At 46.4% G+C, this 24,622-nt stretch overlaps 1 protein-coding gene across 1 annotated transcript; it reads left to right on the top strand.

The window, feature by feature from the left end:
* The first annotated feature begins 1,064 nt into the window (after positions 1 to 1,064).
* BCL2L14 (BCL2 like 14) lies at positions 1,065 to 23,924 on the top strand. Its single transcript, XM_047067011.1, has 6 exons — positions 1,065 to 1,271; positions 9,194 to 9,630; positions 14,105 to 14,278; positions 16,348 to 16,418; positions 18,524 to 18,790; positions 23,492 to 23,924. Exons 2-6 carry the CDS (start codon positions 9,201 to 9,203, stop codon positions 23,528 to 23,530), a joined length of 981 nt encoding a protein of 326 aa, XP_046922967.1. The 5' UTR covers positions 1,065 to 1,271; positions 9,194 to 9,200; the 3' UTR covers positions 23,531 to 23,924.
* The last annotated feature ends 698 nt before the right edge of the window (positions 23,925 to 24,622 follow it).

Consider the following 24,622-nt stretch of genomic DNA (forward strand, 5'->3'; position numbering starts at 1 on the left):
CGTTATGTGCAATAAATATTAGTTTTCTGGTTAAAATTCACTTTGTCACCATAGAACTAACTTTCCCATAACCACCATCCATTTGTTTCTCATGGACCTGTTTGCCTAACATCTAAACGGCCAATTCTTCCTTCACTTTTATGAAATTAGCCTTAATTCCTCTTTCCCCACCTCACACTTCCTTCATCTTCTTGTTTTACTGGCCAGCTCTCAAGGTTTCAAGATCACACGTATGGCCATAAATGTCTCTTTCAGTTAAGAATCTGGATAGAATGTGAAATCATATTTAACTGTCTTCTTTCATATACATAGGGAATTCTATCTTTAAAATGTGAAAAAAAGGGGGGGGGAGCGGCACCTGGGTGGCTCAGTTGGTTAAGCATCAGGCTTTGGCTCAGGTCATGATCTGATGGTTCATGGGTTTGAGCCCTGCATCGGGCTCTGCATGGAGCCTGCTTTGGATCCTCTGCCTGCCTCTCTCTCTCTCTCTCTCTCTCTCTCTCTCTCTGTACTCATCTCTCAAAAGAAATAAACGTTGAAAAGATAGTAATAAAATAAGATTGTGGGGGAAAATAAGTTTTTGTGGCTTCTATGGCTGGGGTTAGAGTCAGTCTTTAAAGCCTTGACAGTGGTTCCATTTGAAATATAATCTTTGAGTCACAGAGAAGTAACATGATACAGTGTGAGGCTAAGAGAACCAGGGTTCGGATCTCAGCTCAACTGGCAGGGACCATTAGCAAAATACAGCGTGTTTCCCTGAGCCTGTTTCCTCATCTGTAAAATGGGAATCATAACACCTGCTTCTCAGTGTCGTTAAGATTAAATGCGTTACAATAGCTGTCACGTACATATTAGGTGGTCAGTAAACATTTGCTAACCTGATGAAATGTAAAGAACTTGCAGAACTATCAGGAAAACACCCACCTAATTGCCCCAAAGGGCAGTGAGAGTTTTTGATAAAGGAGGTAGAACTACTTTTAGTCAAATTGCATGGGCAAAGGTCAACCCCTCCTTCAGTTAAAAAGCTGGGGGCAGGGCTTAACCAGGAAGTGTAGTCCTTCCGTAAGCCTCACTTCAGCCTTACTAGTCCCAAATCTGAAGCGGCTACAGCCAGATGGGATCTTGGATCACATGAGCCTCCCTAAATGAGAAGCCAAGAAGACTGGGTGAACGTTTCCTCTTAAGTTTTGTGGAGAGAGACTCAGGTACAGAAATACCTTGCTGCCTACCTGACCTGAAGCAGGAAAAACCACTGACAGCTGCGTTCCCAGGTAACACCAGGGGGCACCAGTGTTCCCAGGAGGACCCAGTCTGGGTTTTCAGTCCTGGGTTTGCTAAGGAGGCAAATCCAACCAGGGGAGAGGTTTACTGGGTTTCTTAAAAAGTTGTAAACTCGGAAGCCAAATGACAGCGAAGAATCTAGTTTGTTGGGGTTTCCAGAAAAAGGAGAGAAAAAGATGTATTAGGTTTCTCTTTCATTTCTCCTTTGCTGTAGAAGGTTTGAAATAGCTCAGTAACGCATATGTAACTGGCTGGATCACGTGTAACACTATGCAGTCCTCTCTCATTGTAGGACAAAGTGTGTGATGGAGTGACAGCCGGTCAGGGGCCAAGAGCCCACGGAGGTGTTGTCTCCTAGAGCAGGGAGGGGGCTGAGGACGGGAATCCCCGGGTTTGCACCCAGGGTCCTGGGCACCTTGTGGGAACGCGGTCTAGCGCTGGCAGACCCTCACTGGCAAGGCCCAGGTAAAATGGGAAATCCCTCTCCCTCCCTTCTAGAAAGCTCCCTCCTGTCCGAGCCCACCCCCACCCCCACCCCCTGCCCTGTTAGAGCCTCAGTCCTTTTGTATAACTGAAGTGCTCTAAGGCTCTGTCTCTCAGGTTCCCTTCTGTTGTGGGAAGTGAAGATATTTTTAGCTCATTTCACCATTAGGATTGCAAAACGTGTCCTCCTCCGAGATGGCAAACAGGGGAGAGGCATGGAGGTATAAAACTGTCTGGAGTTCGGGGAGGAAGGGAAAGACAGCCTCTGAAGGGCACAGGGGCCACAGGGTGCGAAGGGAAGGCTCGAGGCAACCAGACAAAATTCAGCTGACAGTTAGGTCTGGGAACCCCCTGGGGGATGAGTGTCTGTGTACAGGCGCGCGTGACTCCCGGGCCTCATCTGCACATCCAGAGCTGGTGGAAGTGGGCTCGTGGGCTGAGCCCTCCACGGCCTTGGCCTTCGCACCGCGCAGACCCGCACGCGGCAAACTGAGCTCAACGCTGTCGGGCTCGCTTCGGCCACCAGTCACGGCAGCCTCCGTGCCGGAACCACGAGGCACGCGTGCTTGTCCGTTACCTGCCACGGGGAGGGAAGTGAAATCCAGCCTCAACAGTGAATCCACCGCTAAAAATCCCCCGAAGTGTGTCCGTCTGGTGATGAGAGCTGAGGACCTTCCCGAAGTTTCGGACTTCCCAGCTGCACCTACAGTGCCGCCCACACAGCCCTCTGGGCAGCGGCTCCCAAAGGGAGAGGGGACACCGGGGGACTTTGGCCATTTAGGAGGGGAGAGGGGAGGGAGGACCCGTAAGAGAGGGAAGAGAGGCCAACGCTCTCGGACCTTGCTTGCGAAAGTAGGCTTGCCGTGGTTTGTTATGGATAAGGAGAGTGGATATAGACCGAGGGGGGAGCAGCAGGGCTGAGGATCCTGAGTCACTGAGTTAGAATAAGCCTCACGGGTCTTACCGTGTAGCCGATCCCCCAGTCCAGGCTCTGAACCAGCCCGGGGTGGGGGGAGGGGGCACCCAGGGCTTTCTTTCGGCGACATGCAGAATATTTATGGTGTGAGTTTCCATAAATTCAAAAGTTGGGTTTTTCATACAGAGAAAGACAGATACCATATGTTTTCACTCTTATGTGGATCCTGAGAAACTTAACAGAAGTCCATGGGGGAGGGGAAGGAAAAAAAAAAAAGAGGTTAGAGAGGGAGAGAGCCAAAGCATAAGAGACTCTTAAAAACTGAGAACAAACTGAGGGTTGATGGGAGGTGGGAGGGAAGGGAAAGTGGGTGATGGGCAGGGAGGAGGGCACCTGTTGGGATGAGCACTGGGTGTTGTATGGAAACCAATTTGACAATAAATTTCATATATTGAAAAAAAATAAAATAGATAAATAAAAAGTTGGGCTTTTACTTTCCACAGGAATAGCTGAGAGCAGAAGGGACCCAACAGGTGATACACTAAGCAATCCTGCTTTAACACAAGCCTTAGCTATAAAGTTAACGGCTCTCCCTTCGTTTACAATGAGGATCAGTAGAGGGCAAGACCCTACGCTTGTCAAATGCATTTAACGTGTCTGAACTGACACTTTCATGTCTCCACCGTTTTATTTTAGCCCAGTGCTTTGCGGGCGCTGGTCACAGCACCTACCCACTCCCCACCTCCCATACCCCCCCACCGTAGGGCTGCCTCATCCGGGCCAGTACCTGAGCTCTGTGATGCTTTTGGCTTCTCTCTCATTTTCAGACTTGCCCTTTGGCTGGGCCAAGGGCTCCGTTCCTTTCTAGCTTGTAACACGACAAAAATCTCTTCTTTCACGTGGAAAGACTGGGTGCTCCATCTTGACCTCAGTAATTTTCCCCTTTTCTGATCTTGCTCCTGAGTCAGCATCTAGCAAACTCTTCGTAAAGAGGTCAGACCCCACTTCCCTCAATCAGTGCCGCACACACGCACGCATGCGTGCACATGCACACACACAATTTTAAAGCCGTCCCACTACCTTAGAAAGGTTTGGGGTTTTTTAACTTACGTGCAGGTTTCTTCAGAAGCATAGTATGGCTTGAGGGAGGGCTCACTCTCCCACCCAGGACATAGCTCCCGCAGGACCTGAGTGCCTTCCCTGCCCAGAGCCATCCTGAGCGGCCCAATTCAAAAGGAAGCTTCCGTTTTAAAACCTGATCACTTCTCTCCGGACACAGTCCAGCTCTGGGCTGTTGCCTGAGCTCACCTCCTGCCACACCGAGTGGGCTGTCCCAGTTCTGACCACCTATCCTGCTCTTGCCGCACTCTTTCTGGCTTATTCTCTTGCTCGTCTCAGGCTGCTCACTCTCTCCTTTGGTCCATCTCAGTCACTTACTTTTACCTCAGTTCTCAACATCTTACATGCATACGGTTGCCAGATTTGCATAAAAATGCATGACATCCAGGGGCGCCTGGGTGGCTCAGTTGGTCAAGTGTCCGACTTGGTCATGATCTCATGGTTCGTAGGTTCAAGCCCCGCGTCGGGCTCTGTGCTGACAGCCCAGAGCCTGGATCCTGCTTCGGATTCTGTGTCTCCCTCTCTCTCTGTTCCTCCTTCACTCATGCTCTGTCTCTCTCTCTCAAAAATAAATAAACATCAAAAAAAAAATTTTTTTTAATGCGAGACATCCAATTTAGTTTGCATTTCAGATAAACAACAAATACTTTGTTTTAAGTATAAGCATGTTCCATACAATATTTGGGACATATTTATACTAAAAAATATTTGCTTATCTGAACTTCAAATTTAATAGGATGTCCTGTATTTTATCTGGCAGTTCTATAATCATTTTTTATTCATTCATCAAATATTCATGGAGAACTTACGTGTGTCAGGCATGGTGCTTGGTGCTGGGAAAGTCAGCCAGGTTCCAGTCTTCATATCTTACAGAATATATACTTTATACACACACACACACACACACACACACACACACACACACACCATATACATATATATGTGTATAAAAGGGTGGCTTTTGTGCTAAGCCAAATATTTGTATGTCACTAGTTTTCTTAATTGCTGCATTTGATGAGGTTGCTTTTATAAACACTAATATTTATTTACAAAAAGGTAACCTATGAAAATAATATAATTGTAATAAATAATAATGCCAATATTTCTTGCACATTTATCATCTACCATGCACTATTTTAAGTGATTTACACACTAATTCTTTTTTTTTTTTAATTTTTTTTTTCAACGTTTATTTATTTTTGGGACAGAGAGAGACAGAGCATGAACGGGGGAGGGGCAGAGAGAGAGGGAGACACAGAATCGGAAACAGGCTCCAGGCTCTGAGCCGTCAGCCCAGAGCCCGACGCGGGGCTCGAACTCACGGACCGCGACTTCATGACCTGGCTGAAGTCGGACGCTTAACCGACTGCGCCACCCAGGCGCCCCTGTATCCACATACAAACTTGACAAAGCGGGTTTGTTTGTTTCGTTATTTTGTTTTTGTTTTTTGAGAGAGAGACCGCGAGAAGGGGAAGGGGCACAAAGAGAATCTTCTGTAAGCTCCGTGCCCAGTGCAGAGCTCAACTCCGCTCCAGGCCTCACCTCATGACCACTGTGACATCATGACCCAAACTGAAATCCAGAGTCAGACACACTCAACCAACTGAGCCACCCGGTCAGCCCCTAAGTAGGGTTTTTTTTTTTAATCCCCATTTTGCAGATGGGAAAATGGAGGCACAAATAAATTAAGAAATGCACCCAGTCACACAGCTCATAAGCAGAAGACCCAGCATGTGACCTAGGTTCTCTAAATCAAGAAGCCAGCATGTAAACCACTACTCTGTACGGACCACCACTTGTTTTAAGGATTTTCACTTTGTAATTTAGTCCTCCTACATGGTCAATGAGTTAGATACTATGAGTCATATTTTATAAATAGGAAAACAACACCTCAGAGAGGTTAGTGATTCGCTTCAGACCCTTTACCAATAAGTGAAAAAGCAGTTTTCCAATCTCTCTTCCTCACTGCAAATGCCGCACTCTCCCCATGCCATCTGAAACCCCCTTGGAGCTTAACTAAAGCAGCATTGCCCAAAGTAAATAAATATTCTTTAATGAAAGACTTATCCAGGCACTTGTTCAAACACTTAAGTTCTATTCTAAATGCTTTACAAATATTAACTAATTTAATCTCCAAAATGGCATGAAATAGGTACTGTCATCACACTCATTTTAAACATGAGAAACTGAGGCATGGAGGCAAGTCACATGACTGCTAGTGGCAGAGCCAGGATTTGAACCCAGTCTGTCTCCAAATAGGAAAAAACATTCCACAAGCCATTGTCAAGTGCCTTTTTGCTCCAGGCTTTATTGTAGGCACTGGGCATGGGGCTGAGACAAAAGAGCACACAGACATGCCTGCCCTCATGGGGTTTATATTCTGTTGAGGAGGAAAGAGTACATCTAGACAAACTTGGGATAGGATCCTACTGGGGGGGGGGTGGTGGCTAACACCACACCAGGAAGAGGCAAACAGTTGACCTTTGAGACCATGTGGCGGGGGAGGGCAGGAATATGGGGGGTGGGGGGAGGCAAAGGTGGAGAAGCAGCGGGAAGGAGCATGTGCGTTGTGGAGTTGTTGAAGTGACTCCAGACAGCAAAAGTTTCACTGTGGTGCATCACGTGACTGTGAAATTGGGAGATGGTAAGGGAAGAAAGATTGTCAAAGCCTGGAATAGGACAGGGATATGAGGAAACATAAGGGAGGAGGAAGCATAGTGGTTCTGACCCCTACCTCACGCCACAGCTCTCAAGCTTTACTCATGTTCAGTTACCTGAGGCAGGTGTGTGGAGCTCAGAAGTCGTGTAAATACGCCTGTGTGTGTAGGAGGCAGTTCAGATCTAGCAAGTCTTCCTTGGCCACCCTGGGAAATCCATTTCTGTCCCCTCCATGTGCACCTTGATGTTCTGGCACAGCCCCCTGCAGCCCCTCCCAGCCTCACTTCTGTCAGAACTCACCCAGACAGGGGCCATTGCTCTCTCAGGCCAAGGGGCCTTTCCTCAGATGAATGGCTTCTGTACCAGCCTCTCACAAATAAAAGAGAGGGAACAAAAGTGGAAACCAGAAGCACTGGCAGGCAGGCAGGGAAGATATTTCAGCCACTACACCTCCTTCAAACAGTAGAACCTTTGGGAAAAGTAGAGAATATTGGATGAGGCAACGAAGGACCAAAGAAATTAAGTGACTTGTCCAAGAACATTACACGTTAGAAGCTGAGCCAGCCCCAACCATCAGCCTCCAGACAATTTATTTGTACCCTGTCTCACTGCCTCAAACCCTGTCTGCAGTTAGGGTCCCATTTCTTTGTGAGTTCGTCTCGCTAGAAGAGGAAATAGTGGAGAGAAAAGGAGGAATAGATAGGCTGGTGGATCCCATGAATATCACCACAGCTTACTTATTATCACCAGCTTCCATGCCAAAGGACAGTCTTAAAGTAGGACCATGGAGGGAAGGCAACATGATTAAAAGCCACCTCAAGAACAGAGTCAGAGGGCCTGGGGGATAACAGTTGTACTAGACAAAAAAATAATAGCCACCATTTTTGAGTCAGATTCTGTTGGGACTTCTCATACGTTATCTTATACCCTCACAATACCCCTGCAAGATGACTTCTCATTTTTAATTTACTTACATGAAACTCAGGTTCAGAGAAGTGAAGTAACCTGTCCCAGGTCACACAGCTAGTCAGTTGGAAGGCCAAGAGTTAAGCTTAAATCTCCAGATTGTCAGAGTGAGAAGCCCGTGCTGTTTTCTAGTACAGCCGCTGCCTATGAAATTGTAATCCAATGAGATGGGAGGACGGCACTTTCCGGCATCAGGAACAAAATGGAAAATGTAGTCCTTAACATCTAACAGAAGAAAACAGAGTATATTATTTGCAAAAAAAGAAATGATTTCCTAGGGGCGCCTGGGAGGCTCAGTCTGTTAAGTGTCTGACTCTTGATTTCGGCTCACGTCATCATCTCACAGTTTGTGAGTTTGAGCCCCGTGTCAGGCTCCTTGCTCACAGTGTGGAGCCTGCTTGAGAGTCTCTCTTCCCCTCTCTCTCTGCCCCTCCCCCTGCTCATGCACAGGAGCACTCTCTCTCTCTCTCTGTCTCGAAAATAAACATTTTTTAAAAAATGAAATTATTTCCTAGCAGGAAACCAAAAAAGGTGATATTTCATGAAAGCTTTAATTGAAGAAAATCATTTTATTATACATGTCCAGCTATTCATTCAGAAATAAAGATGAAATCCTTCCATTCCATCATCTTAGTGCTCGGATTGATCTTCCCAAAACCTGCCAGTGACTATATCACTCTCCCACCAAAACTTTGAAAAGCTCTCTGCTGCCTCCATCAGTGCTCTTCAAAGCTGTAAAAATAGCAGGATCTTTTTCAAATGAGATATTTTTAAGTTTATTTATTGATTTATTTTGAGAGCGAGAGAGAGAGAGCACGCACTCATGCAAGAGTGCATGCTCTAGCGGGGGAGGGGCAGAGAGAGAGGGAGAGAATCCCAAGAAGGCTCCGAGGCAGGGCTCGAACTCACGAACCATGAGATCATGACCTGAGCCGAAACCAAGAGTCAGAAGCTTAACTGACTGAGCCACCCAGGCGCCCCCGGGTCTTACCTGGGATCCCAAGATGGCAGGAGGTAGAAGCAGACCTATGCAAGCCAGTGGAGATGGTAAAGGAAGAAGGAAGAGAGGATGGGAAGGGTCAGAGACCCCAGTTATTTCCCTCCTGAGTTAGCCTCCCCCTTTGCCCAACTACCCTCCCCAGGAAGTCCTTTGACTGCCTTCTGAGGTCTCAGGTCTCAGGCTCCTTTTGGGAAGTACTGACTGATCAGAGTGAGAAAACGCAGAGCTTTTAGCCGCAGGTTCAAAGGCCCCCATAGTTGGCCCCACTGCCATTTCACTTACTGTCCCTCTATCCCTCAACCCCAGCTGCTCACAAAGCGCCTACGTGTGTCTGTCAGCCCTCTCGCCACTCTGCAAACACATCCTAAACTCCACCACGATCTGCCCTCTGCCCACCCTGTTCTTAGCCCCCATACCCACCCACCCGCGTAAACCCTCTCTATGTGTCCTAGAGGCTTTGCTTGCCCTCTCTGGGCAGGTGTTCCCCACCCCCAACACCCCCCTCCCCGCACTGGCTACCTGCACCTCTGATCTGGCTCCTCGCCCACTCTCTTCGTGTGGAGCTGTCTCTGTGCCTTCTCTCTCCCTTGTCTCTGAGGCTGTGCTTTCAGAAAGAACCCTGCGTTTTCCACATCTGATGCCTCCCTGCCTCTCTGCGTGGACAGAACAGGTGCTCGAGAAATGTTCGTGGCACTCCACCCACCTCTCTGGACCTACAGAGAGTAGCGCGCCCACAGGTCAAAGGACACGTGTGGACTTTGTTGTTGCAGGGTCGCCATGTGCGCCACCAGTGCCTGGGACCTGGAGGAGATCCCCCTGGACGATGACGACCCAAACAGCTTAGAATTCAAAATCCTGGCGTTCTACGCCAAACACCACGTCTTCAAGAACTCGCCGGCTGCCTCCTCCCCAAGGCCGCCGAGAACAAGAAGTTTGTCCCAGAGAGGACTGGGGAGTTGGCCAGCAAATGACTCGTGGACACAAGTGTCATGGGCTTGGAGAACTTCCCCATCACCTGAGCAGGCCACAAACCTGGGCAAGAAAAAGTCGTCTTGGAGAGCACTCTTTGGAGTGGTAGAGAAGGAGGAAAATGAACAGAGCCCGCCTACGGCCCGCTTGGAGGGTCAGGCGATACCAGAGCTTCAAGGTCCCAGTCATTCAAGGGCTAGGTCCCTTTCTAACATGGGACAGCACAGAGAGCATGAAGGTAGGATTTGGGGATTCTTCTCTCCCACAGCAAGATCTTCCCCTTCTTTGTGTGTCTGGTGGTCTATCTCCTCCCCGCTGGTAATGTGGGCTGAGGGAGGGCACGCCGCTGTGCCTCAGTTTCCCCACTTATTGATATTCAATAATAATTGCCCTGCTTTTCTCAAGACCGAGCAGGAAGTAAGAGAATGGCAGCAAAGGGTGACAGGACAGGTTTTCTGGCTCCACTGCTTATAAATAAGCTCTCTGCCCAAACTCCCAATCCTCTGTGCCAAGGAGCCCTACACAGGGGTTGAGACTGCCACACTCCTGGAGGTAAGTCGACTCACCTCTCTGGGCCTCTGTTTCCATCTGTACATTGGGGTGTCCCACCCTCCCTACCTCTTAGGGTGGATGGAAAGATCTGGTAGCTGCATGCAAAAATACTTTTCAAAGTATAAGGCCCTCTGGGGGGGGAGAAAACACACAACGAAGAAGCATTTTGACAAAACCTTCCCCTCAGTGGAACAAAATACATTTTGTCATTTGTCTGAGGACAATGGAACATTTTCACAAAGGGCCTTAGCATACAGTTACCCTCCATCGACAAGCTTCGGCATAAGTATCTTCTTCCCTTTCAGCAGTGCCCAGTGCCCGCTGCCCACATTTTAAAAGAAGCGCCCACTCCTGCTGGGCTTGATGGCTGGGGTAAATTGTCAATAATTAGTCAACAGGTGGCAGTAATGTCTCAATTTTAAAACGGTGTGACCGTCCCCGGCTTACTTGGAGAATCAACCCCCGCTGGGTCGTTTTCTATCCCTCACGATGATCAAGGAAACATTTCTTTCCCTCTGGACTTTAAAATTTTAGAACCGGAGAAGTTGGGGGTGAGGTTATCTGGGGAACTCCTCCTCTCTGCACCCCACCCCCCTGCCATGGTCCAACAAGCTCCCGCTGGGGATGGTAGCTGAGCTCTGGAGCCTACAGAACCCTGTGGACGCACCTACATAGACTTTTCTGGATTTTTCCGAGAGACAGAGGCACTTTTTACAGACCTTAATCTTCTGGTTTCCCGAGACAAATGACATTCTGTATTTTGGTAACACTGAAGTGTCATTTGACCTTTTTTATTTACTAAAATTCTAAGATCTTTATATAGACATAGATAGCTCTAAAATAGTAGAAACGGTCACTTCTCAAGGAGGCCTTGCTGTAGACACTTAGACTTGGTGTATATTCCCTTCCAACACTTCTCTTGCCCGCTTTCTTATTTGGCCAATTACGTGGGTGGTCTGTTGGTTTTTCATCGGATGTGACTCAAGAGAGTCTCATGTTCTACTTCTATTTTACCACGCATAAATCAGAGCCTAGCAGCTGGTGTCACCTGGGTTCTTTTAACTGAAGTTCACAATTTAGCCCTCGCTGTTGTTTCCAGGACCCGGACCCAGGCTTAAGTCATCAAAGTCTAGAAGGAAGAGGTCTTAGGAAGTAGAAAAATGGCGTCAATACCAATCTTAGAAACTACAAACCCAGGGTCTTTGACCCGTGAACCCTTGTTTGTCCACAGCTAGGATTTGCTAAATGTGGAATGATTCCTAGTCTGCCATCCCTAGGCTAGTAACTTCCAACCTCAAAGTCACCTTATATTCCAAAGTGGCTGCTGAGACTCCGGCCATCGTCTCTCCATTTCAGGCAGGAAGAAGAGGAAGCAAGTGGTGGGAGGTGGGGGCCGGGAACAAAAGGGTGTCTTTTTCTAGATAATTCAGTTCCGTTTTAGAGAGCTTTCTTGGAATTGCACTCAACTTTTCTTACATCTCACTGGCCACTCTTTAGTGTCAAGAAGGCTGGGAAATGTAGTCTGTGCAGCAGAGCCCATTGCTGCCTGTGACACTTCAGGGGTCACTTGCTAAGGAGGAAGAAAATGGATTCTGGGAAGGAAGTAGCAGTCTCAACCATAGGGAAACACCCTGCCCCTTCTCTTTAAAACAAATGCCTCCAGGGGGCGCCTGGGTGGCTTGGTTGAGCGGCTGAGCATCTCACTCTTGGTTTACTCATGGTCTCATGGCCTGAGTCGGGCTCTACACTGGCAGCGTGGAGGCTGCTTGGGATCCTCTCTCTTTCCCTCTTTCTCTGCCCCTCCCCCACTGGCGCTGTCTCTGTCTCTCTCAAAATAAATAAATAAACTTTAAGATAAACAAATACATGCATCCACAAAACAAATGCCTCAGGCCAAAGGCTGGATGGCAAGTCCTCCGGCTGTGCTCTCTTGCTCTTCTTATAGTGACATCACCTCCCCCAAAAATAGACCCCAAAGGACGGGCGGCCTTTCTGTCCTCTCCCCACCCCCATCCAATTCCCCCTTGCCTATCAGATGAGATCGACTCCAACAAGAAGGGAATCTTTTTTTTTCTCAGAGTTTAAAATTTAGGTATTTATTTTAATTAATGGGAATCTTATTAAGGAGGACACTTGTTGGGATGCACACTGGGTGTTGTATGTGAATGATCCATCACTAAATTCTACTCCTGAAACCAGTACTACGCTATATGTCAGCTAACTAGAATTTAAATACAAACTTGGAAGAAAATAAAGAAATAAAGAAATAAAATGGGCATCTTAGCTAGAGCTGGTTCATCTGAGTCTAAATGTACTCGCTCATACTTTTCCCTGCACGAATGTCACCTGCCTCTCTCCCTCCGTGCCCACCAATTCATAGAAAGCAATGCACTGTAAGCAGGTGAGTCAGATTGGGTATTCCTAGGCCGCCAGCGGTCTCCTGATCGCCCTGCCACATGATGGGGGCTGGGGGATAAGGAGGGACAGGCTTTGGGGCCTCCGTCTGCCTCCTTCAAGTACAAGATGGGCACAGTGTGGCTTTCTGGTAGAAGAGCCATGCGCTGATTGCCCCAGACAGGCCGCACAAGGTTACAGAGGGGGAAAAAAAATCCCCATCTTCTGCCGATACAAGGGAAGGCTCCCAGATACAAGAGGCTCTGGGACCCAGCCTCTTGCCATTTCCTTGTCAGGGGCCATGGTGGCCAGCGTTCAAGAGAGGAGGCTGGTTGGGCCACAATAAGGTGGAAAGTATATATTTGGTTTGGCTGTTAAAACAGGAAGGAAAAGCATCCATCCTTCTCTCCTTGACTCTCCAATACTTCTCTCTCAATTCACTCCTTATTATCTCTTTTTGAACCCTGTGAACCAAACATGAAAAATATGGCTTTTTAAGGAAACCATTATGCCTTTTTTTTTTTTTTAAGGAAGGCATTGTGGACAAAGCATTAGTTCCCATGGTCTTCCAGTGATGCCCAGAGGGTGAAGGGGGAGCACTAAACTCCCATACTGTGGAGGAATCCAGGGACAGAGAGTCAGAAGTCACATTGGCAGCTCCGTAGGATGTCAAAGCATGGGACAGGATCCCTCCTGGGACCCAGGCTATGCCTCTCTTAGCCATCTTCATTTACAAAGCCTAGGAATTCCTCTGGGCACCCCAACCTTCTGGCCCAAACCCCACTGTGTTGCTTTCTTCAAGTGTGTGAATGGGATAGCGTTTTCCAAATATTACTTGGGCTCCGTAGGGCATCAAAGACAGAGCTGCACACATTTCTAAAACTTAAGAACTTAGCGACAAATCAACAATGAAAATTTTAGTCCCAAATAACTCAGCAATACCACCTGCTCCCCCCCTCCCCATCCCTGACGAAAAGCAGAGCTGACTTGTCCCTTCACAGGCTAGGACCTTCAGGGGGCCTTTAATTCAGGGGGCTAGGATATTTAAACCTTCATGCCCCCACATGCTTTATTCTATAGTAATGTGTGCAAATACATACTTCTTTTCCTGGATTATAAATTCTTGAAAGCCGTGGACTGCACTTTATGTCCCCTGGTGTACCTATCAGCGTTAATTGGATGTTTCCCATTAGACCGGGAGGAGAGAGAAGACGTGTCACTTTAAGAGCAAGGGGAGTTCAGTGTTGACTTGATAATGGGCTTGAGTAATGAATATGGTCTGAGAGCAGGGATATTTCTCTTTCCTCAGTGACCAACCCCCAAAGGCTTGTCAAACTCTTGAATGCCCTCCTCTGCACGTAGGGGCCAGCTCTCCCAAGATATAAAGGATGTCCCCCCCCCAAAAAAAGAATAAAAATAAAAGCATAATGAGGATTCCCTCAAGCAAAGAACTAAGCACTTTCTTTTGTGTTTCCTCCCTTGCAAAGGGGAAAGGGGACCCTAATTTTGCAAGACTTCAAAAAGAGGGTGCAGAAGGGCAATTGTTTCAAGGTGGCAATCATTCCTCTGTGCGCTCCTCCCCCATCCCAGCCTCTGCCAGGCAACTGCCAGAGCTTTCTGAAGAATGGCCTCCCCCGCACACACGTCCCCGGGCAGCTTCCTCTCCCTCTAGGCTGGGCTTTTCATTCCGGGCGACCGTGCATACCGATGAGCTAGACCAAGTTCTTCTGGGAAGGGCCGCTCAGCACCATTTGGTCTCGTTTCAGCTGAGGACCCCCAAGTCGTTTCCATTGCCAACCGCGTTGCCGAAATTGTGCATTCCTGGCCCCCAGCCGACGAGGTCCACGGCCAGGCGGGAAGCCGCAAGTCCAAAGGCAGTTTTGTCCATCCGTTCATCCAGCGCCAGGGCCTCCAGCTTCCAGCGCCCAGTGCTAAGAAAGGTAAACTCGCTTCCACGTGCTTGGGTCGTCGGGCCGGGTGTCTGCCAGGCAGAGCTATGCATTCGTGGGTTCGGTCAGCGCAGGGCTCTGCAGTTAGGGGTGTCTGCTGCCCTGGGCCGAGGGCAGGACAGCAGGCTGCTGGAGGCCCCGACCTTTCGCTCTTGAGACCGGCCCAGGCAAGGGCAGTGCGCCAACAGACCGAAGCAACGTGCCAAGCTCAGTGCTAACTGCAAAGCCTCCTGCTGAGGGAGCGGGGGGGGGGGGGGGGGGGGGGGGGGAGGAGCACGAAGCGGCCTCAACCTTGTCCACCGAGGGAGATGCGCTATTGGATTTAATCCTGTGGGTGACGGCCGCGGGCCGGTTTGCTCCCGGGAATGCCCAGGTTGCGGACGGAGCACGGGCCCAGGGACTTACAACGTGGCCCCGTGAAACAGCAGGGCGTCGTCAGACACCGGGTCTGGCGCACCACGTGTAGCAGAAGCGAGAACTAGTGACCAGAGGGGGGGGGGGGGGGTCAGCTGTCACCAAAGCCACAGCCGTAGCGAGGACCAGTAGTTCCCAGCAGATGTGCAGAAATTCTGGAGTTGAACGGGGAGCGCAACCACGTGCCACAGGAAGAGAAGTTCAGTCCCGTCACTGACGACTGTCCCTGCTCGTGGCCCTCCTTCCCCAAACTCCAGCCCAGGGGTGGGACGGAGGGGAGGCGGCCCGGGGATTGCAGTAGCCCAAGTACAAGGCGCAAGTGGCGGCGGCTGCCTGGCCTGCAAGCGGAGCGGTGATGTCGCCTGTCTCGTGCCGCATTTCCGGGGCCGCAAACTACCCCTTCCGGGGCTGGAAGAGAAGAGGCCCCTCTGAGTGTGCTAAAAAGTGCCTCCACCTTATTGTGATCCCCTGTGTGTGGAGAGCTGCCCCTGAACCAGCCTCAGGCTGATGCTCGTCTCCTCTGTGCACGTGAGAAATGCCGGCCCTTGTTAGGGTGACTCCCAGAGAGAGGGGCCACAGGGGCAGATAAAAACTACATACACACGGGCCACGGAGACCCGCGTGCTGGTGCCTCCCAGGTGATTTGAGGCTCAGACCTCCCACTTCCCTTGCCTTTCGCTAGACCTTCCTGGGAGGTGATGGGCTGGATTAATTTCCTGGCCTCTCCTTCCCTCTTATCTGGAACACACATGAGGACTCCATGACTTCAAAGATTGTGCCCTCAATGAAAAGCACTCCTGTATCAGTAACTGGCTTTTCTCTGTCTGGATTCCGTTCCGGAGCCATGACCGTTTTCCTCATGTTGGGTGGTTAGCATGTTTTGAGATAAGAAAAATCATACTCCATGTCCCCCGTTCCCACGTACACACCAACAGGAGCCGTGTCTCTCTCTACCTGCCATTTTAGCCTTTGGAGTGGGAGCACTCTGTAAGCGTATTTACTTATACCTCACTTTGTTGTAAAGACAGCATGCAAAGTATACATGTTAGTAAATAAGATTAATCAAATAAATCAATTTGAAAGATAATGTAAAAAGAACGCACTAGCGGGGAAATAGAGGTGGGTTTAGGAATGAGCTTAATTCCCAAAATGCAAGCCAAGAAGACTGTACCCCCTCTTAGCTGGGGCCCACAAATTCGGCTCTGTACTTTCTAGCAGCACAAAGGGGGAATATGACCCATTGGAATTTATGGTGTCCATATGGGAAAAGCAACATCTGCTCAGGAGAATCCTACCAACGAAAAAGAAGGTTCTCCTAAACATCTTCAGAGACAGGACCATGGGTCGTGGAACCAATATCGTCAACAACATTCTTACAGTGAATAAAGTGATGCATTTCATGGTGAGAAGAGGGGCGCTGAGGGAAAAAAGAAGAAAGGAAAGGAGGGGTCTGTAGGAGAGGGCAGTTGGAGTGGTTTGTGCCCCATCAGTTGAAGGAAGGTAAGTTAAGTTGCTGAGAATTACAAAGCACATGTCTCCCTCAGTCCCTAACCAGGCTACAAGTATTGTCCCTGGGGGCAAAAAAAAAAAAAAAGTTAAGATGATTTTTCTTCTTAAAAGAAATAACTGGAATTTTCCCCCGACAGATGGAGAGGAGCAAATAATAGCCCAAATCGTTGAGCTGCTGAAATATTCAGGGGATCAGTTGGAAAGAGAGGTATGGAGCTTCTTGAACTAATGTGATTTCTTTTCTGTGCCCACGCACTGGGACAGAGAATGGAAGCGTACTGCAGATTGTATTCCTTTGCAAGTTCTGGTTTCCACTTAGTCCTAAATTTTATTTCCCTTGGAGTCCAAATTCTTCATGCTGGCAGCATCTCAAAAATGAATCACTTTGGAAAACATAAGTAAACCTTCTGGAGCCTCCCTGGAATTTTTGGAAATGAAAAATGTAACTTTGTTATTGCAAGAAAAGACACCAATAAATTAAAATTTGCTGAATAGAATTATGAATCTGGTTCCCCATGTAACTGATCCTCGGGGAAGTTTAGACTCTTGCATTTGCCCTGCAGTCTGGATATCGATGTCCCACGCCTGCTCCAAGGCTGGAGTCCTTCCCAAAATCTCCCCCGAGAGTGGCTGGACTGTTCTCTGCTCAAGGTCTCTCTCAGCTATTTGGCCGGGGAGGCGGATTAGTGTTATTTGGAGAACTTTGGACTTACTTCCTGCCATTTAGAAGTCAAGACCCATCATTCCCGTCAGGAAAGTGTGAGAGTGTCTTCAGATACAGAGCTGGTGAGCAGGACCCCAGAATTCTGTGCCGTTACCCACAGACTGCTGAGTAGCCTCTGGGGTCTGTCAGTCAGGGACTGGCCTGTGGACCCCTTGCCTTGTCCTGCCACGATCAGTGGATGGAAGTCAGGCCCCATGCGGCTTGTGCAGGAGGGGAAACAACACTAAGTGGCCAGCCACTCTACCCCAGTCCCAACTTCTCAGTGGGTCCTCCCTCAATGCCTTTGTCAGCAGTGTGTGCAGAGGATGGTAACTGGGAGGGCATGTGAGCTTCGAGTCCACAAGTAGAGGATGAACTGGGGTGCAGAGAAAGAAAATAGAATACGGTACATGACTTGAGGGCACTCCTATGTTTCTCCAGAACTAACATCAATGGATAGGAGTTATGGGGCAATTGATTTTCTCCATTTTAGGAATGAACTTTCTAGCACTCAGTGCTGTCTTGTGACGGAATGAGCCTCCTGTCACCAGAAGAATGGCCAGTAGATGCCAATAACCAGCCAACAGTGCAGTCCTTGTACTGGGAGGGACCTATTCGAATCCTCGAGGACTCTTTACAGCTTGAAGACGCTGTGGCTCTCATGGCAACCTCCTTCCCAGCCTCCCTAAGAAGTGACTTGCATTAGGTCAGGGAGGCAAGGGACAGGAAGTGGTACGAAGCTGACCTTTGTGGCTCTAAAGAGAGACGCTTTCCTTTTCATCCCATAAATTACCACTTTAAAAAATCTCGCTTTGATTGATGCACGCTCCTGATGATTTGGGGTGACGCTTTATGTTATTTATGCAGAAAACATGGTTGTTTCCCCAGTAGAGGACTCTGGTAGGAATACACAGAAGGTCTGACTTTGCTGTGTGGGTGTGAGTTCCTACTAGAGAGGGACAGTGACTCTGTCTAACCCTAACCCTAACCCCTACCCCCCAACCCCATGGCTGCAGAGTGCCTGCAAAGCCCCTCATCCCTGAGACCACATGCAAGCTCATCTTGCACCTTCCTGAGATGCCAGAGGCAGGTGCAACCCAAAGGAGCAAAGAGAGAGGGGCCAGGGTACTCCATGGAAGTGTTTCTTTCTGGCATTTGATTCTTCAACCATTCTGGTAGAGTCCGGGCTTCTGGCTGCCCACTGGGGTTTTGAGTCTAGCTTCTTCAACTGGGTCGCTGATCAAAAGGGGTCCATTCTTGGTGTAGAGGGCATTAGTCATTCTTGCTTCGGATTTATAAAACAGGCTCCTGAGTCTCACAGAAGTTGGGGGGTGGGCTGGGCTCACATAAAGGACGCTGCTCCACCGAAATCTTTACATAGCATCTGATGCATCCCCCAGGATATCCCTTGTAGAAACAATGTTTGTTGAGAACCTGCTTAGCTTATCATTCGTCAAAGATAGAATTTCCAAATAAACATTTAATCCTTGCTCACTAAGAAACTTCTTAGTTGGAGCCAAGGTTTTCCACTGGGTGTTTCAGGGGCCCACTGTTGAGTCGGCTTCACGGGGCCAGGCTGCTGTACTAAATGCATATCCTCTTGTACACAGTTAAAGAAAGACAAGGCTTTAATGAACAGCTTCCAGGACCAGCTGTGCTACCCTGTTTTCAAGATCATCACAGACCAGTTCCTAAGGTGTGTGGACACCAGGGGAGAATCAGAGGTCAGAGCTCAGGGCTTTAAGGCTGCTCTTGCAATAGACGTCACGGCCAAGCTCACTGCTATCGACAATCACCCTATGAACAGGGTGCTGGGCTTTGGCACCAAGTACCTAAAAGACAACTTCTCGCCCTGGGTCCAGCAGCACGGTGGATGGGTAAGTGCATCCTATTTCAAAATGAACCTTCCCAGAATTCAGAGGAGATGGAATGGAAAGTTGTGGGGTTTTTTTCATTTTTTCGTTGTTTTGTTTTTTTTTTTTAAGTGAAGGGAACACGTCTTTGAGGCAGTTCTCATGGATTTAGAAGTTGAGTGGCAAGAGATATATCCCAGTGATGGGATCCTATTTTTAGTGATTATCTTCATCATCGATAAATATTTACTAGGCTCCCAAAGGGTACATGGGATATGTGTGTTGGACCAGGGGGGACCAGTCAGATATAACAGGAAATGAAGAGATGTCAAGATATAAAATGTTTAGATATAATTTCTGTTTTCACAAATTTTGTAAGCAACCGAAGTCTGGCAGTGAGACAAGGAGAGGCAAACACTTCCTTGTTCTCTTAGCTGCTGACAGGCAGAGAGAGACACAGCGTTCATGATATTTTGTCATTGCTGCTTGGACCCAGCCATTTTGACAGGGACATTTTGATACAAAGCAAAAAGCAAACCATTAAATTTGTATCATTTTGTTTTGTTTTATTTTAAATAAAGTTTATTTATTTTTTAAGCAATCTCTACACCCCACGTGGGGCTTGAACTCAACAATCCCGAGATCAAGAGTCACAAGGTCTCCCCACTGAGCCAGCCAGGTGCCCCAAATTTGTATGTTTTTTTTAATTTTTTTTATTTTTTAAATTTATATCCAAATTAGCATATAGTGCAACAATGATTTCAGGAGTAGACTCCTTAGTGCCCCTTACCCATTTAGCCCATCCCCCCTCCCACAACCCCTCCAGTAACCCTCTGTTTGTTCTCCATATTTAAGAGTCTCATGTTTTGTCCCCCTCCCTGTTTTTATATTATTTTTGTTTCCCTTTCCTTATGTTCATCTGTTTTGTCTCTTAAAGTCCTCATATGAGTGAAGTCATATGATTTTTGTCTTTCTCTGACTAATTTCGCTTAGCATAATACCCTCCAGTGCCATCCATGTAGTTGCAAATGGCAAGATTTCATTCTTTTTGATTGCCGAGTAATACTCCATCGTATATATATACCAAATCTTCTTTATCCATTCATCCAATGCCCATGGACATTCGGGCTCTTCCCATAATTTGGCTATTGTTGATATGTATCTGTTTTTAACTACCTGTTATCAGGCGAAACAGACATCTTCACCCCCATGCTTCAGACTCAACATCCCTCCCCGCCCCCCCCCCCCCCGCCGCCAACCCCATCCTTTATCCTCATTCCTTGAGATTTCCTTAAACCTGCCATACTCAGATGGCCTCCCAAGGTTAACCTTTCCAAAATGTGTAGCCCATAGTTTTAAATATCCATAGGCTCAGGGCACTTTATTTTGTCTGTTCAGATCCTTCTTGGAAGCACAGGCCTTTGTCCCACATTATCTTTAGTCCTCTTTCCACTAGAATGGAGCAAGGGTAGTGGGTTTGAGTCTGCTCCACACATGGTCAGCATGGCCCTGAGGCCTCCACTCTTGGTCTCTTGGTTTCCAGAAGGAATGCAGAGCTGATCTTGCTAAGGGACTGAAGTGCCCGCTGTGGTCTTCAGTGGCTGCCTGTTAAGCTTACCTAGTCTTCTGTTCCTTTCTATTTTCCACATCTGCACCAGATATGGTAGCCGTAAGGGGCTGATCTGAACAACTGAGGCTCTTAAGTATTCTAAATTCAAGCTGCCTTAACTCATGCTAAGATGCCTCGACATTATTTTGGCTTTAACTATTCTTTCTTCCAGGACCCCCTCAAGTCCCTCCTCTGTCCCAGAGCCTTTCCTGACTACTCTAGCTTAAGGGCCTCACTAGCCTCTGACTTCTTACAACACTTCATATCTGCACTATAATTACATACAGGAAAGAATCATCCTGGTTAATGTTAATATATTTTTCCAAAAAGATTGTAAGTATCAACTGGGTCCACAGGCCAGTTCTATTCAGTCTATAGACTAAAAGTCTAAATAGACTAAAAGTCTATGTAGTTGGTTAATGCAGCTGAAATGCCAACTGTGTACTGTAAAAAAATAGTCTATACCAAAAGCACAAACAACAAAAGAAAAAAAAATTGGATTACATCAAATTAAAATTTTTTCTGCTTGAGGGGCACCTGGCCGGCTCAGTCGGTGGAGCATGTGACTCTTGATCTTGGGGTTGTGAGTTTGAGTCCCACGTTGGGTGTAGAGAGTATTTAGCAAATAAAAATCTTAAGAAAGACAAATTTAAAAAATAAGTAATTTTTTTCTGCTTCAAAGGACACTACCAATAAAATGAAAAGACAACACACAGAATGAAACAAAATATGTTCAAATCATATATCTGAAAAAGAACTTGTATTCAGAATATGTAATAAATTCTTACAACTCAACAATAAAAAGACAAAAGCCAATTTTGAATAGACATTTCTCCATAGAAGATATACAGATGGCCAGTAAGCAATGAGAAGATGCTTGCTTAACATCTTCATTTCAACATTAGGTACATGTGAATCAAAACCACAGTAAGATATCATTTCACATGCACTAGCATGGCTAAAATAAAAAAGACAGATGTTGGTGAGGATGTGGAGAAATGTGAACCCTCATCCACTGCTGATTGAGTTCTAAAATTTTCCCTTTTAGAAACAATTTGGCAATCCCCCCAAAATATTAAACATAGAGTCACCAATTCCACTCAGATATATACCCAAGAAAATTGATAACAAATGTTCACATAAAAACTTGTACATAAATGACCATAGCAGCATTCATTTTATGCATAATAGCCTGAAAGTGGAAACAACCCAAATGTTCATCAGTGATGAATGGTGAATAGCAAAACCAAAGGCAGTATGTCCATACAGTGGAATATTATTTGGGCATAAAAAGGAATGGAACAGATGGATGAACCTTGAAAACATTATGCTAAGTGAAAGTTAGACAAAATGGCCATATACCATACATTGTATGATTCTATTTTCATGAAATGTCCAGAATAGGTGAATTCACAGAGACAGATTAGAGAAAAAGAGAGAGAATAGGGAGTGACTGCTAATGGGTAAAGAGTTTCTTTTTGTGTGATGGAAATGTTCTAAAATCAGCCAAACGTGATGGTTGCACAATTCTGTGAATATACTAAAAACCACTGAATTATATATTTTAAAAGGATGAACTCTGTGATATATTTCAACAAATCTGTTATGAAAAAATGGTGGTTCTAATTCTAGCAAGCAAATTAAAAGACAAAAGAAAAAAGAATACATTTTTATTTACTTATTTTTAATTTGGCTGCTGGTGCTAGAGAGAAAAACAGTTTTAATTAGAGAAGATTGATGGATTTTTGGTAGAAATAATAAAGGGAATTTTCAAAGTCTTCAGAATTTGATGGCATTGTTCCTTATCATTTGTAATTTATTAGTTTACTTTTCCAGGTCATCATAAATCCGAATTTTAAGTCTTGGCCACAGTTAGGTTTAATTTGGAGCATGTGGCTGGAAATTGGAAGAGGGAAGAAAAAGAATGAGAGAGAAAGGACTATAATTTTTCCAAGGCTGATAGAGGAGTTGCAAAAAATAAAGAAGGAGGATGTTGATAAAAGAATATTTACGAGTTGATATGAGTTATGAAAATGTGAAAGAGATGTGGACACCTGTGCTCAGTCTCCAAGCACAAGAAAGAAAGATGACACTGGGTGGCAAGCTTCTAGGGACTTCCATTGGCTCTTGGTATTTTGGTGGCACTCCAGGGTGTCCTTATAGTGGTAGGGAAGGAGGAAAATGATTCCTATGCACCAGTTTTCCAGGGTTCCTAACTATCCCAGTGTTTCACATTTCCTGCAAGTACATCTAACTTCCAAACGAAATTGCAAATACGAGGGCAGATTTATGTATTTTATGCTTGTCTCTCAACACTCCCATTCTTTCTACATACATCATAGATGTTAAGCCAATACTCTTAGCATAATCAATCAATCAATCAAATGAAAGAATAACAACTGTATCTAAAAAACATGTTAGGGGCGCCTGGGTGGCTCAGTGGGTTAAGTGTCCGACTCTTGGTTTTGGCTCAGGTCATGATCTCACAGTTCATGGGTTTGACCCCAGAGTTGGGCACCATGCTTGGGATTCTATCTCTCTACTTCTATCTCTATCTCTATCTCTATCTCTATCTCTATCTCTACCTCTGCTCCTCCCCCATGTGCATACTCTCTCAAAAATAAACTTAAAAAAAAATAAAATAAAAAATAAAAAGCATGCTAAACTAGCTCCCATGAGATTTTAATTCACCCGTTGGCCATTTTTCCTCATTGTAAAGGACTGTTCAAATAGTCACCCTGTGCTCCTACAACTTCATCCATTTCACAGAGCTTTGCAAAGAACATAATCTTCAACTTTCCATAATCTTCAACTTTCCAATATCTACTCCTTTGAAATTTTTTTTAACTCTTTTGAATTTTAAATACAGCATCAAAGCCTTTCCCCATCTAGCCTATCAGCCCTGGGTGTGTAACCTAAGCCCTTCACATATGTTTTCCTTTCCTGAATACCAAGGCTGCTGGTCATCTTTCCAAACCTCCCCCCAACCCTAACATAGTCTCTGAAACCTGGGTCATGCCTGGGACAAGAGAGCAGAGTTAACAGGTTTATGTTTTCAGTTCAACAGTGAATCAAACTTGGAATTTTGTGAATCTATTTCTCTTTTTCCCCTCTAGGAAAAAGTGCTTGGGATATCACATGAAGAAGTAGACTGAAAAATCAGAAGATTTGTAATCTGGAATACTCATTATCCAGCTAGGATCCTGTCTACGTTGGTCTCAGCATAGACTATGGGAGAAAATTAACATGTACAAGGCAGAGGGAGCACTGAAGTTTTCAAAGTCATTGTTCCTGTGAATCCAGAGGCCTGAGGAGAGAGGCCTTGTCTGTCTGCAGCTCATAGAATGTAGTAGTGTGGCCAGTGACATCCATGTTTCCCAGGTTCTCCAATGAGTGTGGGAGGAAGTCTAGGAAGACAAGTGGTAATTTTCCTTTCAGATGTTCAGAACAGAGACAGTCACCTTGCCTCTGTTGGCCACTTTGGGGAAATTTTGTTACAGATATTTGCTGATCTCATAAGGGCGAAATGATAAATTGTGCATGTGTTTACTCTTTGGTTTTCTAGTACCATTTCTTTTTAAACTACACTTGGGATGGCCTAATAATGACGTTGTTTCAAGCCTACTTTTAGGAAGATGTTGCTATTGATGTTGGCAGATGCAGTTCAAAGAGACTTGAGTTCACTGCTATATCCACTAGTTTGGGGATATATTATCATGTCTGCCTTTTGACTCACTTCCCTAGAAAAATGCTTTGGCAGTTTGAAAAACTTCCATTTGGCAGAAAATTATTACTTCTACCTCCCTCAGCAATCTCAGAGACCCCACCTCTATTTCTCAAGGACTCTGAAATTTTCTTTATTTTTTTTGTGGTAGTGTAATGATTAGTAGCTGTTAAACACGTGGAAAGACCACTGTCAAGAGTATCTTACATGGGCACCAAGGTGGCTCAGTCGGTTAAGCATCCGACTTTGGATGAGGTCATTATCTCACGGTTCATGAGTTTGAGCCCCGCATGGAGCTCTGTGCTGACAGCTCAGAGCCCGGAGCCTGCTTCGGATGCTGTGTCTCCCTCTCTCTCTGCCTCTCCCCGCACTTGTGCTTTCTCTCTCTCTCTCAAAAATAAACATTAAAAAATTTTTTTAAACAGAGTATCTTATGGTTAAAACAAGTAAAAAGTAAAAGTACTAAGATTTCCATGAAGATCGAATGAGTTAATTTATAAAAAGTGCTTACAACAGTGCTTGG

This window comes from Lynx rufus, unplaced genomic scaffold (assembly GCF_022079265.1).
Source record: "Lynx rufus isolate CCGP_SWC_20201006 ecotype Redwood Valley unplaced genomic scaffold, mLynRuf1.p SCAF_7, whole genome shotgun sequence".
NCBI lineage: Eukaryota > Metazoa > Chordata > Mammalia > Carnivora > Felidae > Lynx > Lynx rufus.

Excerpts from the sequence above, each read along its gene's own strand:
- BCL2L14 (XM_047067011.1), top strand. The coding sequence starts at position 9,201 with ATGTGCGCCACCAGTGCCTGGGACCTGGAGGAGATCCCCCTGGACGAT. Across the intron at positions 14,279-16,347 it reads AGCGCCCAGTGCTAAGAAAG|ATGGAGAGGAGCAAATAATA; the intron begins GTAAACTCGCTT and ends TTCCCCCGACAG. Across the intron at positions 16,419-18,523 it reads GGGATCAGTTGGAAAGAGAG|TTAAAGAAAGACAAGGCTTT; the intron begins GTATGGAGCTTC and ends TCTTGTACACAG.